The following is a 13,828-nucleotide window of genomic DNA, read 5'->3' on the forward strand; positions in this document are numbered from 1 at the left end:
TGCTGTAATCTTTGTACACGATTCTTTAACGTTATCTCATTCTGAAAGCTCGAAAAAGGCCAAACAAAGCGCACACTCCAAGCCATATAGATGTGTGACCGCCTAAAAAGTTGATGTGTAAAATTTTGTTTGAATTTTAAGTATGTAAGTATAAATAAAAATATTAAATCACCAAATTCAAATTTGAACATTTGTAAGTACTTGTAAGAAAGTTTAGACATTAACGCTGCTGGACTCGAAACGCGGAGTTCCGTTGATTTTCGCCAAATGAAAAAATAGTAATATGTGTTGATGCATCAGTTTACGCTTTTAGAAAAGAAAGCGTTTGGTCACTTCGGACAACACGGACAGTTGTAAGACAATTCACTGCACTATTTGACACATATTCGCAATGAGTTCCTGCTTCGTTTCGCGAGCGTTTATGGAACATTTAACCGTTGGTACAGACTAGATTCCAAGGAACAGTCGGATATTGCACATTTTCTAGGATTCACATGGTTTAATCTACGTCGTCTAAAATATACATAATGTCAAAATTAAATGCTCAATTTTTGAAACGATTTAACGCCTGAACGAATTGCAGAAAATCGGTTGTCCTTAGCGAAGAAAAAGGTGCGCTCTCACCATAAAAATATATCTGTAGTCGACACCAACAAATTTGCCGTATTTCCAAGCTATAAAAAGTCAAATATTTTAAGCAGAAAGCAGATATTTTAAAGAAATTAAAGCATCACTGGGATGTAACGGTCTCTAGGGCTCTAGGAGCTTTTATGCGAAAAATGTCAAATACTTCTTATACAATCGGATATACCGTCGTCATTTATCACAAAAAATAAATAGCGATTACTTAACCTTACTGAAAATATCTTTCGTATGTTGTCTCTATCCAACATTTATAATTTTTGATCAACTGCAGTAGGTTGTGATACTATACATTAGTTATGCATTCTGCATTCCGCTTCATCATTTTGGGTGCATACTGAAGTAACAGGGAAGAGAAGGCTTTGTTTAACTTGATATATACTATATATTCCAAATTGGACCATTGCCACACCCACAAACAAGAAATTGTGAAATTCTGTTCAGAGGATAATTTTTTTCGAAAAGAATAGGCTTTGCACAATTTGACAAAAAACTTGACAAAAACATTTATTTTAAGATGTCGAAATCGAAATCGGACTATAAATGTTCAATATAATGAACATGAGGACCTCAGTGTCATTGGATAATTTATTTATCGATAATATCGTAAATATTTCTGATATTTTAAAGAAATTCAGAGGGAATCTTTTTCTGCTAATAATGTGTCACTGTCCGGGTAAAATCGGATCATAATTTCCTTTCCTCTAGGTCTCATATGCCTAATTCTGGAGTTTTCAAACATGGGATTTATACCACATATATATCGGTTAATATGTATGACATCTTAGTAAAAACAATACTATTTGGTTAAAATGTAGTTTGGTGGTGAAAATGAGTGAAATCGGTTCAGAAATCTCAGCCCTCATACATATTCGAAATGTTTTTTGGCTATTCTGGTGGATTTTATGCCGAATATATGGGCCCAATTGTGTTTTGCCATAATAGAATTAAATAAGTAAGCGAGAGTATAAAATGTTCGGTTACATCCGAACTTAGATCTTCCTTACAGGTCGCTACTATCGATTATATTTCTTTTGTTTTACGAATATAAGCTTCAAAACATTTGTCTGATTTTATTTTTGGCGAAGTTTTAATTTTTACTTAGCTGACATTTCAATCTGAGTTATAGATTTGTAATAATGGCACAATGTAACACATGGGATAAACCGCACGGCGGTTGCGTGCAGACTTGTGAACGCAAGAACAACATTAAAGCCGAGAGCACTGGCGTACGCGCAGCCTTCTTTTATCCCGCCGGCGGTACCTACAAGGGCTACTGGTTACGCAGTGAACATCACCGTTATGGAGTTAAGGAGTCGCCCAAGCATTTCATCTATGATGGTCAGTGGCGTAAGGGTAAACGTCACGGTTATGGAACAATGCGCTACCGTTTGCCGAACGGCACTGCCGAACGTCTGTATGTGGGCGAATGGCGTGACGACATGAAGTGGGGCGAGGGCAAGCAGTTCTTTCATGATGGCGTCTACTACGGTTGGTGGGAGAGGAATAGACGTCATGGACCGGGTGTCATGTGGTACAACAATGGCGCCATTTACATGGGCGAATGGGAGGCGGACGTGAAGCATGGCATAGGTGTCTACTTTTATGGTTAGTTGTGAGTAAGAAATATCGGGTATCGCTGGGTTTCATGGTTTATCGGTAGAAAATGGCAATCGTTATGAGGGACACTTCGCACGAGGTTTCAAGAATGGTGAGGGCACTTTCTACCACATGCATACGGGTCAAATACAGAAGGGTATGTGGGAGAATGCTGTTTGCAAAGCGTCAATGGTCATTGATGAATTTCGTAATCAAGTCGACAGTCCAACGCCGTATCCCATACCAAAGGTGAGTGCTCTCTTATTAATTTAGGTAGTCTCGATTTTAATTTCAAATACAACAGCTCGGTCTGCAAGCGCCAGATAAATTTGTTTGCGAGTTGTTCCAGCAATACATTGCGAATGCATTCAAGCCAACAAAGTCATTCAATGTAAGTACACATTTTTTTACATTCAAATAAAGCTCTGAATACTACATTACCTCTCTGTTATATTCTAGGAACTGATCTGTCTTAATTTTGCACATAAAATGAAAAACTTCACCAGATTCGAACCGAAAACAGTACCAAATTCCAAGTTCAGTTTCGATGTCAAACTTCCCTGTACCTGTAAGAAGATTGAACAACCGATTCTTTAACACCAAATTCTTAAATTCATGAAAAACAACAAAGAAAACCAATTAATTAGTTGAGCTGCAATTAAGATTAAGAAGAGGTAAAGCACTTTGAACTCGCGGCATCTCGAACATCTTCATTAGTAATATAAACTAGATTATCCGAGAACCAACTATAGTTTCTTTAGATTATAATAATGTAAATACCAAAAATTGCATGTCAAGTTGACAAGAAGCTAAACTTCTTGGATCCGTTGCGTACCACTGTTGGTCAATTGTCTTTTCTCCAGATTGGTTATTGAGATGACTACATTCTTTGAACATGTTACTATATATCTGATTGAGAACGAATTTGGATGAGATCTTATGGTTGCACTTAATGGCAGCAAGAAATGTCGGAAGAAATTAAGTCCCGATACATTATTTATGAGATTCGGGAATAACAAGTCTTCAGGGTATTCATTATTGAAGAAAGAAGAGTTATCAGGAAAAGCGATTTATTTATGGGCTTCTTGTTTCATTAGTGGGATCACTTTTCTAATGTTAGGTACGTCATTATACCGGTATAGCACTATTATATAAATTAAATATATATGTGGATTTTTATACTGCATATTTTTGATGACCTCGATTTTGAAATTTGGTTTGTAGAAATTTATATAAAACTATACATTTTTTATAAAGGAGAGCTACGAGAAATTATGACCCACTGAGGTCTTCATGTTCGATATATGAAAAGTTGTAGTTCTTTTCAGACACTCCTTTTCTCTCCTCTCTCTCTTGCAAGGCTAGGCAGGCAGGTCTCACCTACCGTGTAATGGGATCAAGTAGGAGCACCACAATCCTATTGCAATTTACTTCTGGATGAATGGGTCTCTGCTGAACTAAGCAAGCACCTGTTCCATCACTAGATCTTTATGGTCCAAGGTAAATCGCAAGGCTTCATAGGAACTAATCGCCCTCAGTAAGGTCACCAGAAGGTGCTTGGAGGAGGTTGAGGTAGAATCTTCCCAACATTTCCTTTTGGAATGCCCCGTCTTTGCGAGATCTTTTTGGCGCTTTGTGCATTCTTAAATTTAAGTGAGGGAGTAAACTTTTTAGCATCACAAAGAACTGTCCGTAATAGTCTAAGTGTGTTTCTTTTTGGGGAAACGACGACCGATGTTTATTTGCGCTTCTTTTTATTGAAGTGAGCGAATCAAAATTGTATTATAAGGGAAGTAGGCCTGATTGCACTGATTACACCTATATTCCATCCGTAATATCAGGATATCGTAGAAAATATATTATGTACCGAATTTCGTTGAAATTGGTCAAATAGTTCCTGGGATATGGTATTTGGCCTAAAAGTTGCGACACCAAGCCCATTTTCTATTTCTATACTAATCTGACTGCAACTCTTCGCCTGTCATATTTTCTATGAAGTTTAGGATGAATTTAGTAAAGTTTTAACCGCTCTATTGACAAAATTTATATATTACTCTGGGTCAAATTGAAATCTGGGTATCATAGAACAGGCTGTTGTGGTAACCACTCTATTCTAAACTAAGAATTCAAATTTCATACAAATTATCTTCTATATCTCGAAGTTTTGTTGTGTATTTTGGCGATTCGAGTTATAGAAGTTCAACTGTATTTGTGTAATGCACCAACAACAATAACGTAAATAAATAAAAAATGACAAGAACATGAGTTTTCATAAAATTTATAATAATTTATTTTCAAGATCGTTTCATTATTTACGCATAGTTTATAAGTATTATTCAAATTTGTTTTTGTTTTTTTTTTTTACTTTTATTTAGTTGGTATTTCAAATACGTACGTATGCAATAATGGTATGGTAGTAATCAAAGTAATCATACGCATCAGCATTATTATCATTTTAATTAATTAATGTTTCATCATTATCATTTAATTAAAACCTTTCGTTATCATTACACATAAACAGTTACTTGCGGCACACCAACACGCACAAACGAACAACCCGTCGCGCAAGCGGATGCAACATTTGCGTACCAAGTTCAGTTTGAAGGTCCGTGTTGCAACTGCAAATGTTTCATAAAATACACGTGTATATAGTACACCTTCACCACAATTTCTAATTCGCTTTGTATGCGCTTAATTAGTGTAATATTTAGAAATGCACGCTGAGCAATGGTATGTTTGCTTCAAATAAAATGTTTAAATATTAATAACAAAGTGGCGGTGTTCGCAGAAAATATAACAAATGCATAATTATAAATGTATGTATGTGTGTGTATATAACCGTCTAATACCCGTTTTCAAAAAAAAAAACAAAATATAAATATATGTATGTATATATAAATTTGAACTAAAGTAAGAACTTAGTAAGTTGTTGCGGCGAAGGCATGTGGCACCACTAAAACACTGGACACAACTGTGGTCACCAACACATTAACGGTTTTCTATGCAATGTCACGCGGACGCACTTTTTAACACGTTTCTTTCCACGTTTTCAAGCAACTTTAGCGAGTTAAAACACACTTAACACAAAATGCAGTTATTGGTGCTAAAATTGTATGTATGTATGTATATGTAATGCGCGATGCATTTGTTCGACGAGTGTTGCCAGCACAGCGGCAAAAGACTCGAGTTGCGTGCTGCAATTATGCTACTGCTGCGGCATTGCAAGCTTGCTGTTTGGCTTTTCGGTGTTCCGTGTGTTGTTTGCTTGCCATTCTACTTTCTAGCCTAACTATGTTTATAATTTCAAAATTGTTACTTTAATAGCGATATTACATTATTATAGTGGGTGTTTGTTTTTGTTGTTTTCTTTTTGTTTTTCGTTTGTTTCGCTTAAATTGAGGTGTACATTGCGTCTGTCAAAAACGCACTTTTTGTGGTTATGGTCATCTTCATCATCATCATACTACGAGTAATGCATGACTATCAACATCGTTGCTTGTCTATTTCATTATTTTTTCTCTTTCGTTTTGTTGCATAATTATAGTAGAATATTTTTAATAAATACGTTCGTAGAACAACAGATAAGCTTGCGCATGCAGCACCGCCTCCTCGTTGACCTCTTGCACGCGTGAATCGGATACGTAATACCATTTGCCCTTTGGCACTTGTACATCGCGCGCCTCATCTTCGCCACCGTAAGCGCCACCGCGTGCGTCTGCTGTGGTCTCGGGCTGCTCGTCAGTATCGGAAGTGCTTGTTGTGGATGATGAGCAGTCGCTGCTGTTGGAGAAATCATCACTGTCGTTGGCGGCCTTCATTCGCAGCTCGCGTGCTTTCTCTTTGGCTAACAGCTCTTCGAGTTTCTTGCGTTGCTCGTCGTCTTGATCGAGTTCGGCCTTGCTGCCCTGCGGCAAGAATTTCCAGCGCTTGTCTTCACGCGACAGTTTCGGACGCACTTTTACATACGCCGTATAATGGCCGCCATACATACCGCCCGAGTGCTCGACAATGCCGTACAGCGCATAGAGTAGTTTCTTTTGTTTGCGATCGATATTTGGCAAATTTTTTACTTTGGAACCACAGAATGGCGCAATATCCAAGACCATGGGAAAGCTGACGCCGCGTGTCAACTTGCGGAATATGCAACGCGGTCCGAGTTGGAAACGTTTCAAATGTAGTATTAATACCGCTGGCGGACTAGATATTAGAAACTGTTTAGTCGCATTCGTATTGACGGTCTTTGCCTTAGGATCGCTACCATTAATGCGTTTCGTACAATTTTCACAACCAACCTTGTTGTTGCCCGTCATCAACTCAACACCGGTGAAATTATTCAGACACGATTGCACGGAGCACTCACCGTCTTCGCATTGGTAACGCGGCGCTATGGTCGTGCTCCAATCGGAATGGCTTTGTGTGCGCACGCGTTTGGCCTTCATGCGCGCAGCCTTTTGTTCGCTGAGTTTAAGCTGTTCCAGTTGCGCGGCAAGCGCCGCTTCGTCTTTCATTTCTCCATTCACAAATATACCAGCCGCGCTGGCTGCATTCGCGGCGTCCGTTAGTGAGAGTTGACGCATCATCGTGGCACCTTTCTCGCTGAGTCCAACCGCGACTAAGCTGTTGTTCGCGGTTACCGTGTCCGCGCCGCCGCCATTCGTTTCCGAGGAGGGCAAGAAGTTGCTGCCGGCATTTGCGGGACTATTGGCGATGCCTGAATCTGTGCGAAGGAAATAATTATAAAATTATACAAAATTTTTTGTTTATATTTATGTGTGTACCATTTTCGTCTTCATCTAGTGAGTCCTTGTCCATATTCTCGGGTGAATCGTCGCGCTTTTCTGTTTTGCCTGTGATCGGCAATTGTTTGTTGCCATTTCTGTCGAAACTGTTTGCGTTTGCAGTACGCGCTGACTTCGTGGCCGCGTTGTCATCGAGCAGGTTGTCTTCAACATCAGCATCGGATTGTTCGGAAGAAGATGCAGACGAAGAAAATGCTGCGACATCCTCGCGCCTGGCACAACCAATTTCTGGAGCCGTTGAGTCGCCAGCTTCATCAGCGCCTCCCATCGCATTCTCCAAAATTGCCTTCTGTTTCAATTTGTTTTCGTGATGTTTGGCGGCACGTTTCGCTTTGCGCTCCTTCTCTTTTTCCTTTTTCAATTGCGCTTTGGAGGGTCCGGCAGGTGGCGTATTTAAGTAAAATGAGCTTGCGCACGGCGAATTATCTGGGCTGGTTTTACGTCTAATCGGCGGCTGTGGTTTCTCTACGCTAACCGGCAATGACATGTCCAAGAAGTACTCATGCCGCGACGATACGTTATAGCAATCTTGGCAAGTGAGCGTCGACACGAGAAAGCCGCGAAATACTTGCTCTGGGCGTAGTATGCGATCAGCTGCTTGATTGCCGTAGATTTTACATTTTTGGCGCATCTCCTCAGAGACGCTGTTTATGTCTTGGTCCTTGTAGCCGAGATTGGTTAAAATCACACGTTGGTAGCGTTTTAAATCTTCAGATCTCACACTCTCTAATAGATGACGTAGTAACTCATGAGAATCGTGCTGATCGCCGCCACGAAACTGTGGACATTTTGTGCAAAGCTTATCGAAGAGTTTGCTAGGTGTAAAAACGCCGCCTATTTTATTAAAATAAAATATTATTCATTTTAGTTTTTACTTTAATGAAATTATTTTAAATATAGCAATACTACGCACCGCCTGATTGCAGCTCTTCCAAAGCCTGCGCAAGTGCCGCTGTAAGTCCACCCCACGATGACAGAGTGCCTTTGATCATTGGCAAGTGTACATCTTCGTCGTCTTTGAATTTAAAAGTACCACCCGGTAAAATGAATCTGTAAAGTTAAAATTATGAACTGCGTCATATTTTAACCTAATTTTTCATGCTTACTCTTCGCCTGGTTCGGATAGCTCCTTTAGCACGTCTAGCAGATAGGGAGTTTGCGCTAAACACTGCATTACCGCATTGAAGAAACATGTATTGCCCAGATTTGTCAAACCACGTACGCGCGGCAATGTTTCTACAGTTTGCAGGTCATTAGAATTGGCTTGTTTATTCGTCACCACTGGTGCTGACAACACTGCAGGATCTGTTATACGCTTTGCCATACCTGGAATAGGTGGCGGTGGCGGTAACGGTATTGGTTTATTTGTTGCGCTCGCCGCATGAGTCTCCACTAATGGACGTAAAGATTCCCAAGTCGATATTATCTTGCCTTCTATGTTATTAAGTGGTGTATTTTCCGTGGGCGATGCGACGGGAATTGGCTTTTGCGCAGCTTTTTTAACCATTTCAACACACTCCAATAGGTTTTTACGTGAGTTTGATTTTACTTCGTTATCGCAATCATAGCACCAGATTTCAAACGTACGTGTGTTCATGGTGAGGGAATGCGAGTCAGAGTGTGGGGTCTGAATATATAAAGGTAGATTTCAGTATATTTTACATTTTAAATTTTTATATTTTTGCTTACATTGTAATGCTGCAAAGCATGTTGATTCCTAGACCGTCCACAAAGTTGGGAACCGCACTTCAAACATAGCCAGAGTGTATTGTCGTACTCGAAACCGCTTAAGGAATCATCTATTGTTGACTCCTTAACTTCCGCTGCAGGTGAAGTAGCGCCTTGTTTGGAGCATTGCATGCAATCCGTAGCCAGCCCACTCGCTTTCAATACTTTGCGCAATTTTGTAGGATCAACAGATTTCTTTACATGCTGACAAACTGCTGCGCTAGATGTTGGACTTTGCAGCGCGCCTTCAGATGAATCAGTTGATGAACCATCATCATGCACATCGGATTGACGTTTCTTCTTCACCATTACTAAAAGGGATTTTTCTGTGTATAACCAAATTAAAGGGTTAATAGCTTCTGAGAATAATATATTTTATAGCTGATAATGAAAATAACAGAATGTGCTCTAAAGTAATCATTATTATTGCAAAATAAGTCAGTTTGTTTTAAAAAATATTTATGTTTTGTGTAGTTAAAGGAATTCACAATTTTCTGTCATAAATTGACTTTTGCTGGCTATTGAGGTTAAGTTCACACGTCTGCACAAATAATAAAACAACAAAAACAACCACACAAGACAATGAACAAAAGAATAAAAAAAAAATATGCTTGCATGTCCACTACAAAAACGGGAAAGGGGATGTCAAGTGGTTCAATGCACCGCTCATTGTACCAAATATTCCGCAATATCGTGTTGTCGCCAATATTGTTGAATGTTTTCAGTTCTTTGTTTTTGGCTGCAATACTAGTGCAATTAAACGTTTTCTCATTTTTAACATACATCCAAACAAGTATTACTCTTTGTCCTAGTTTTTTTTTTCCTATAACAAGCACGTTTCAAAGTGTGATTTCACACTTTTGTTTGTCGCGTTAAATTACTCCGTATTTATTTACCTTGTTGTGTTTGTTTTATTTCTTGTAAGTTGTCTTTAAAATTTTAATAATAATCGTAGCACACACCAATATTGGCTTTTTAATTAACGAACGCCAATTTCTTTTCAATTTGTATTGTCTAAAATTTTCACAAAATGTGACTGTCAAATAGCAAATATATGCAATATTTGTCAAAAATTATTTGGCGTGTCAGCAGCTGTGAAGTGTTGCATTAATTGGGTTTCAAAACTGTAGTTTTATTAAAACTGGGAATTATAATTTGCTCTCTGATATTTTCATAAAATAAAACTAAATTAATTAAATTATAAATTAGTATAGTAATCACATTCGTTTTTACTGATTTGATTTTTTTGTTTTCAAATATTACTTTAAATGTTAATAAGCTTTTGAAGAATATAATTCGTATTGTGCAACCTGTGTAGCGGAGCGCCATCTTTGTGTAAAATCTTCAAACTTTAGCATTCATAACAAACAAGTTGTTGACATTCATTTTTCATATTTATACTCTGAACAGGGTATATTAAGTTTGTCACGAAGTTTGTAACACCCAGAAGGAAGCGTCGGAGGCCCTATATAGAATGATCACGTCTGTCTGTCTGTCCGTCCGTCTGTATGTATATACATACACGAACTAGTCCTTCAGTTTTTAAGATATCGTTTTGAAAGTTTGCAGATGTTATTTTCTCTTCAAGAAGCTGCTCATTTGTCGGAAGGGCTTGTATGGAAAACTTCCGCATTTTACTACATATCTTCACGAAATTTAGCGTGAGTTATTGCTCATAGAAATAATTTAATCTCCGAAAAAATTGTTCAGATCGGTTCACTATAGCATATAGCTGCCATACAAACTGAACGATCGGAATCAATAGCTTGTATGGAAAATTTTCGCATTTGACGTGGTATCTTCACAAAATTTGACATTTATTACTGCTTAAGGTAATAATATAATCTCCGAAGAAATTGTTCAGATCGTTAACTATATATATAACCTTAATGTTTCTAGCAAACATAGACGGGTTGATTTATCGATTTTATCGATTTTAAAGCTGCCTTCGATACCACGAAAAGGAGCTGCCTTTATGCCGCGATGTCTGAATTTGGTATCCCTGCAAAACTAATACGGCTATGTAAGCTGACGTTGACCATAAGCTCCGTCAGGATCGGGAAGGACCTCTCCGAGCCGTTCGATACCAAACGAGGCTTCAGACAGGGTGACTCATTATCGTGCGACTTCTTCAATCTATTGCTGGAAAAAATAATACGAGCTGCAGAACTAAATAGAGAGGGTACAATCTTCTACAAGAGTGTACAGCTCCTGGCGTATGCCGATGATATTGATATCATCGGAAGCAACAACCGCGCCGTTTGTTCTGCGTTTTCCAGACTAGATAAAGAAGCGAAGCGTATGGGTCTGTTGGTGAATGAGGACAAGACGAAATATCTCCTGTCATCAAACAAACAGTCAGCGCACTCGCGTCTTGGTTCCCACGTCACTGTTGACAGTCATAACTTTGAAGTTGTAGATAATTTCTTTATCTGGGAACCAGCATTAACAACACCAACAATGTCAGCCTTGAAATCCAACGCAGAATCACTCTTGCCAACAGGTGCTACTTTGGACTGAGTAGGCAATTGAAAAGTAAAGTCCTCTCTCGACGAACCAAAATCAAACTCTATAAGTCGCTCATTATTCCCGTCCTGATGTATGGCGCTGAAGCGTGGACGATGACAACATTCGATGAGACGACTCTTGGGGTTTTCGAGAGAAAGGTTTTGCGCAAGATTTATGGTCCTCTAAACATTGGCAACGGCGAATACCGGAGACGATGGAACGATGAGCTGTACGATTTATACGACGACATTGACATAGTTCAGCGAATAAAAAGACAGCGGCTACGCTGGCTAGGTCATGTTGTACGGATGGAAGAAAACACTCCAGCTCTGAAAGTATTCGATGCAGTACCCGCTGGAGGAAGCCGCGGAAGAGAACGACCTCCACTCCGGTGGAAAGACCAAGTGCAAAGTGACCTGGCTTCACTTGGTGTTTCCAGTTGGCGCCAAAAAGCAAAAAGGAGGAATGAGTGGCGCGCTCTGGTGGATTCGGCTATAATCGCTTAAAGCGGTTCCTACGCCAAATATATATATATATAAATTAGTAAAAAGTTTTCTTTTTTTTACTTACTTTTTCTTATGTCTTTAGATTTGCTTAAACACATAGTTACTAAAATAAATGCACCTGTGAAGGGTATATGAGCTTCGGTACAGCCGAAGTTAACGTTGTTTCTTGTTTTTAATAATATTAATCCATATCCTTAGGTAAATCATTGAAAATTCCTCAATCTTCATGCTGTATTTGCAGTGATGTGTTCGCCGAATTATCTAGTGAAAAATATTTGGCATCAGCACCAACAGGTTATAAATGACGGGAAAAATGAGAACAACAAGTGGTGCTTGTAACTATTCCGTGGATACAGATGTGTATTATGAGTTGAAATCCCGTCTTCGACTAAGTATAATTATTTTTTTGATTACAGGTAACAACCCCAAAATTTTGAGTGTTACAATGGATAGCCTGTACTCTTTCACTACCCATACGACCGTGATTGTTACCAAGGTACAGAGCCGCTACACAATACACAAGTCGCTAGCCAGCAGCACATGGGGTAAAGACAGAAACGTTGTTGGCAACTTACCAGGACATCGGCCGGAGGCACCCTATATGATCGCATGGATGCAGTATGACGCAGCTAGGGAAGCTTCAAACTTGTCAGAATACCGCTCTCCGGACAGCCACAGGTTGAATCTTGATGTCTCCGATGTTTTCGTAGAAATTATCCCTGCAGCCCCCCAGAGCCATCAAGAGTGCCTTCCTAAAATACGTCGACGACATACAAGAAGCGACAGACTTTCGACAAGCACTGAACGTCATTCACAGAGGAGCCATTAACGCATTGACCTACTCCCTTCCCGTAATGGCGTTCATGGAGATAAAACACCACCCATCACAGACACAGAGCTCGAGTTGCCTCGCGAAAGGGGAGTGACCCCCGCGCAACTTCGTTCTGGATACTGTGGCAGGTTAAACACCTATTAACCAGACTAGATCCCGACATACTCAATATATGTCCTTCATGCAAAGAGTCCTTGCAAGACACTAACGTCCTCTTTGCATTTGCCCCAAAAGGCCCAATCATCTAACACCTCTTTCCCTTTGGTCGAAGCCGAACAGCTCGTTTCCTGGGTCTGCCGTTAGATGACTTCGATGACAATCAATTTAGGCTTGCCGATTCAGGCAGGTTTGGGTAACCGTTACAACAGTAACAACAACTAACATTTTACAAGCTCCGAAAAAGTTCACAAGATTTTTTAATCCATTTTATCACAACACTATTTTTTGCACATACATCGTTGAGCGGAACTTGCTGTTGGCCGCTCGGGCTTTTGATAATCCCTACCATTCACTAATACCCACTGCCACTTTTAATTGCTGCAATGAGCTGCCAGCCAGTTTGCTAATGCAATTGAGTGGACCGTTCGGCGCGATAAGCATGCAACATCTTATCGGCGCTTATCGCCAACGCCACTTCAACGTTTTTGCAGCACGGTCTCATTTTAACGCAACAACAGTTTCATGGGAATGCATGCGCCCATCATAAATGCAAACAAAACGAGTGCTGGAGGATGCGCTGAAACCAGAGAAATCGCTGTATACATACATGTGTGTGTGTGGGAAAAAGCAAAGATGGAATATATGAAGAAAAAACTACAAAGCTAATCAGATACGAGCGAAAAGCAGCATATGACAGATGCAAGCACTTTCAACGCGAGTGTACGCGAATATATACATATGTATGTGTATGTAGGATCACTCTGGTCACGGCTGGATGCGGCAATGCGATCGGCGGCAGTTGATGAAAGAGCCGATGGCATCACCATCGAAACGTCAAGCCGATATCATTGGCAATGACGTTGACGACGTGCACCGACATGGGCAACAACAATTGCGAAAAGCAAATATTGAGAGTGCTTGCAACGTGGCTGCCGCACTTATCTGACGGATACAATAAATGCATTTTAATTGTAATTAAAATTACATGGGACAGCAACGGTGTGGGGCAGCGCCACGTTTTATGGGCCATGGGAGATAAGTATGGTTGTATGTAT

The 13,828-nt window shown here is 39.8% G+C and overlaps 2 protein-coding genes across 2 annotated transcripts; one reads left to right on the forward strand and one right to left on the reverse strand.

Annotated features, from left to right (window-relative positions):
• Positions 1-4: 4 nt before the first annotated feature.
• Positions 5-5,319, forward strand: Morn3_1 (MORN repeat-containing protein 3). The gene is made up of 5 exons (XM_029043964.2): positions 5-144; positions 1,772-2,250; positions 2,306-2,490; positions 2,546-2,632; positions 2,701-5,319. Exons 2-5 carry the CDS (start codon positions 1,782-1,784, stop codon positions 2,836-2,838), a joined length of 879 nt encoding a protein of 292 aa, XP_028899797.2. The 5' UTR covers positions 5-144; positions 1,772-1,781; the 3' UTR covers positions 2,839-5,319.
• LOC105218079 (ubiquitin carboxyl-terminal hydrolase 45) lies at positions 4,508-9,832 on the reverse strand. Its single transcript, XM_029043958.2, has 6 exons — positions 9,665-9,832; positions 8,730-9,094; positions 8,147-8,667; positions 7,954-8,090; positions 7,020-7,874; positions 4,508-6,958 (listed from the first exon to the last, which is right to left on the reverse strand). The coding sequence occupies exons 2-6, from the start codon at positions 9,075-9,077 to the stop codon at positions 5,796-5,798; spliced, it is 3,024 nt and encodes a 1,007-aa protein (XP_028899791.2). The 5' UTR covers positions 9,078-9,094; positions 9,665-9,832; the 3' UTR covers positions 4,508-5,795.
• Between the last annotated feature and the right edge of the window lie 3,996 nt (positions 9,833-13,828).

The sequence above is a fragment of the Zeugodacus cucurbitae genome, chromosome 5 (genome assembly GCF_028554725.1).
Source record: "Zeugodacus cucurbitae isolate PBARC_wt_2022May chromosome 5, idZeuCucr1.2, whole genome shotgun sequence".
Lineage (NCBI taxonomy): Eukaryota > Metazoa > Arthropoda > Insecta > Diptera > Tephritidae > Zeugodacus > Zeugodacus cucurbitae.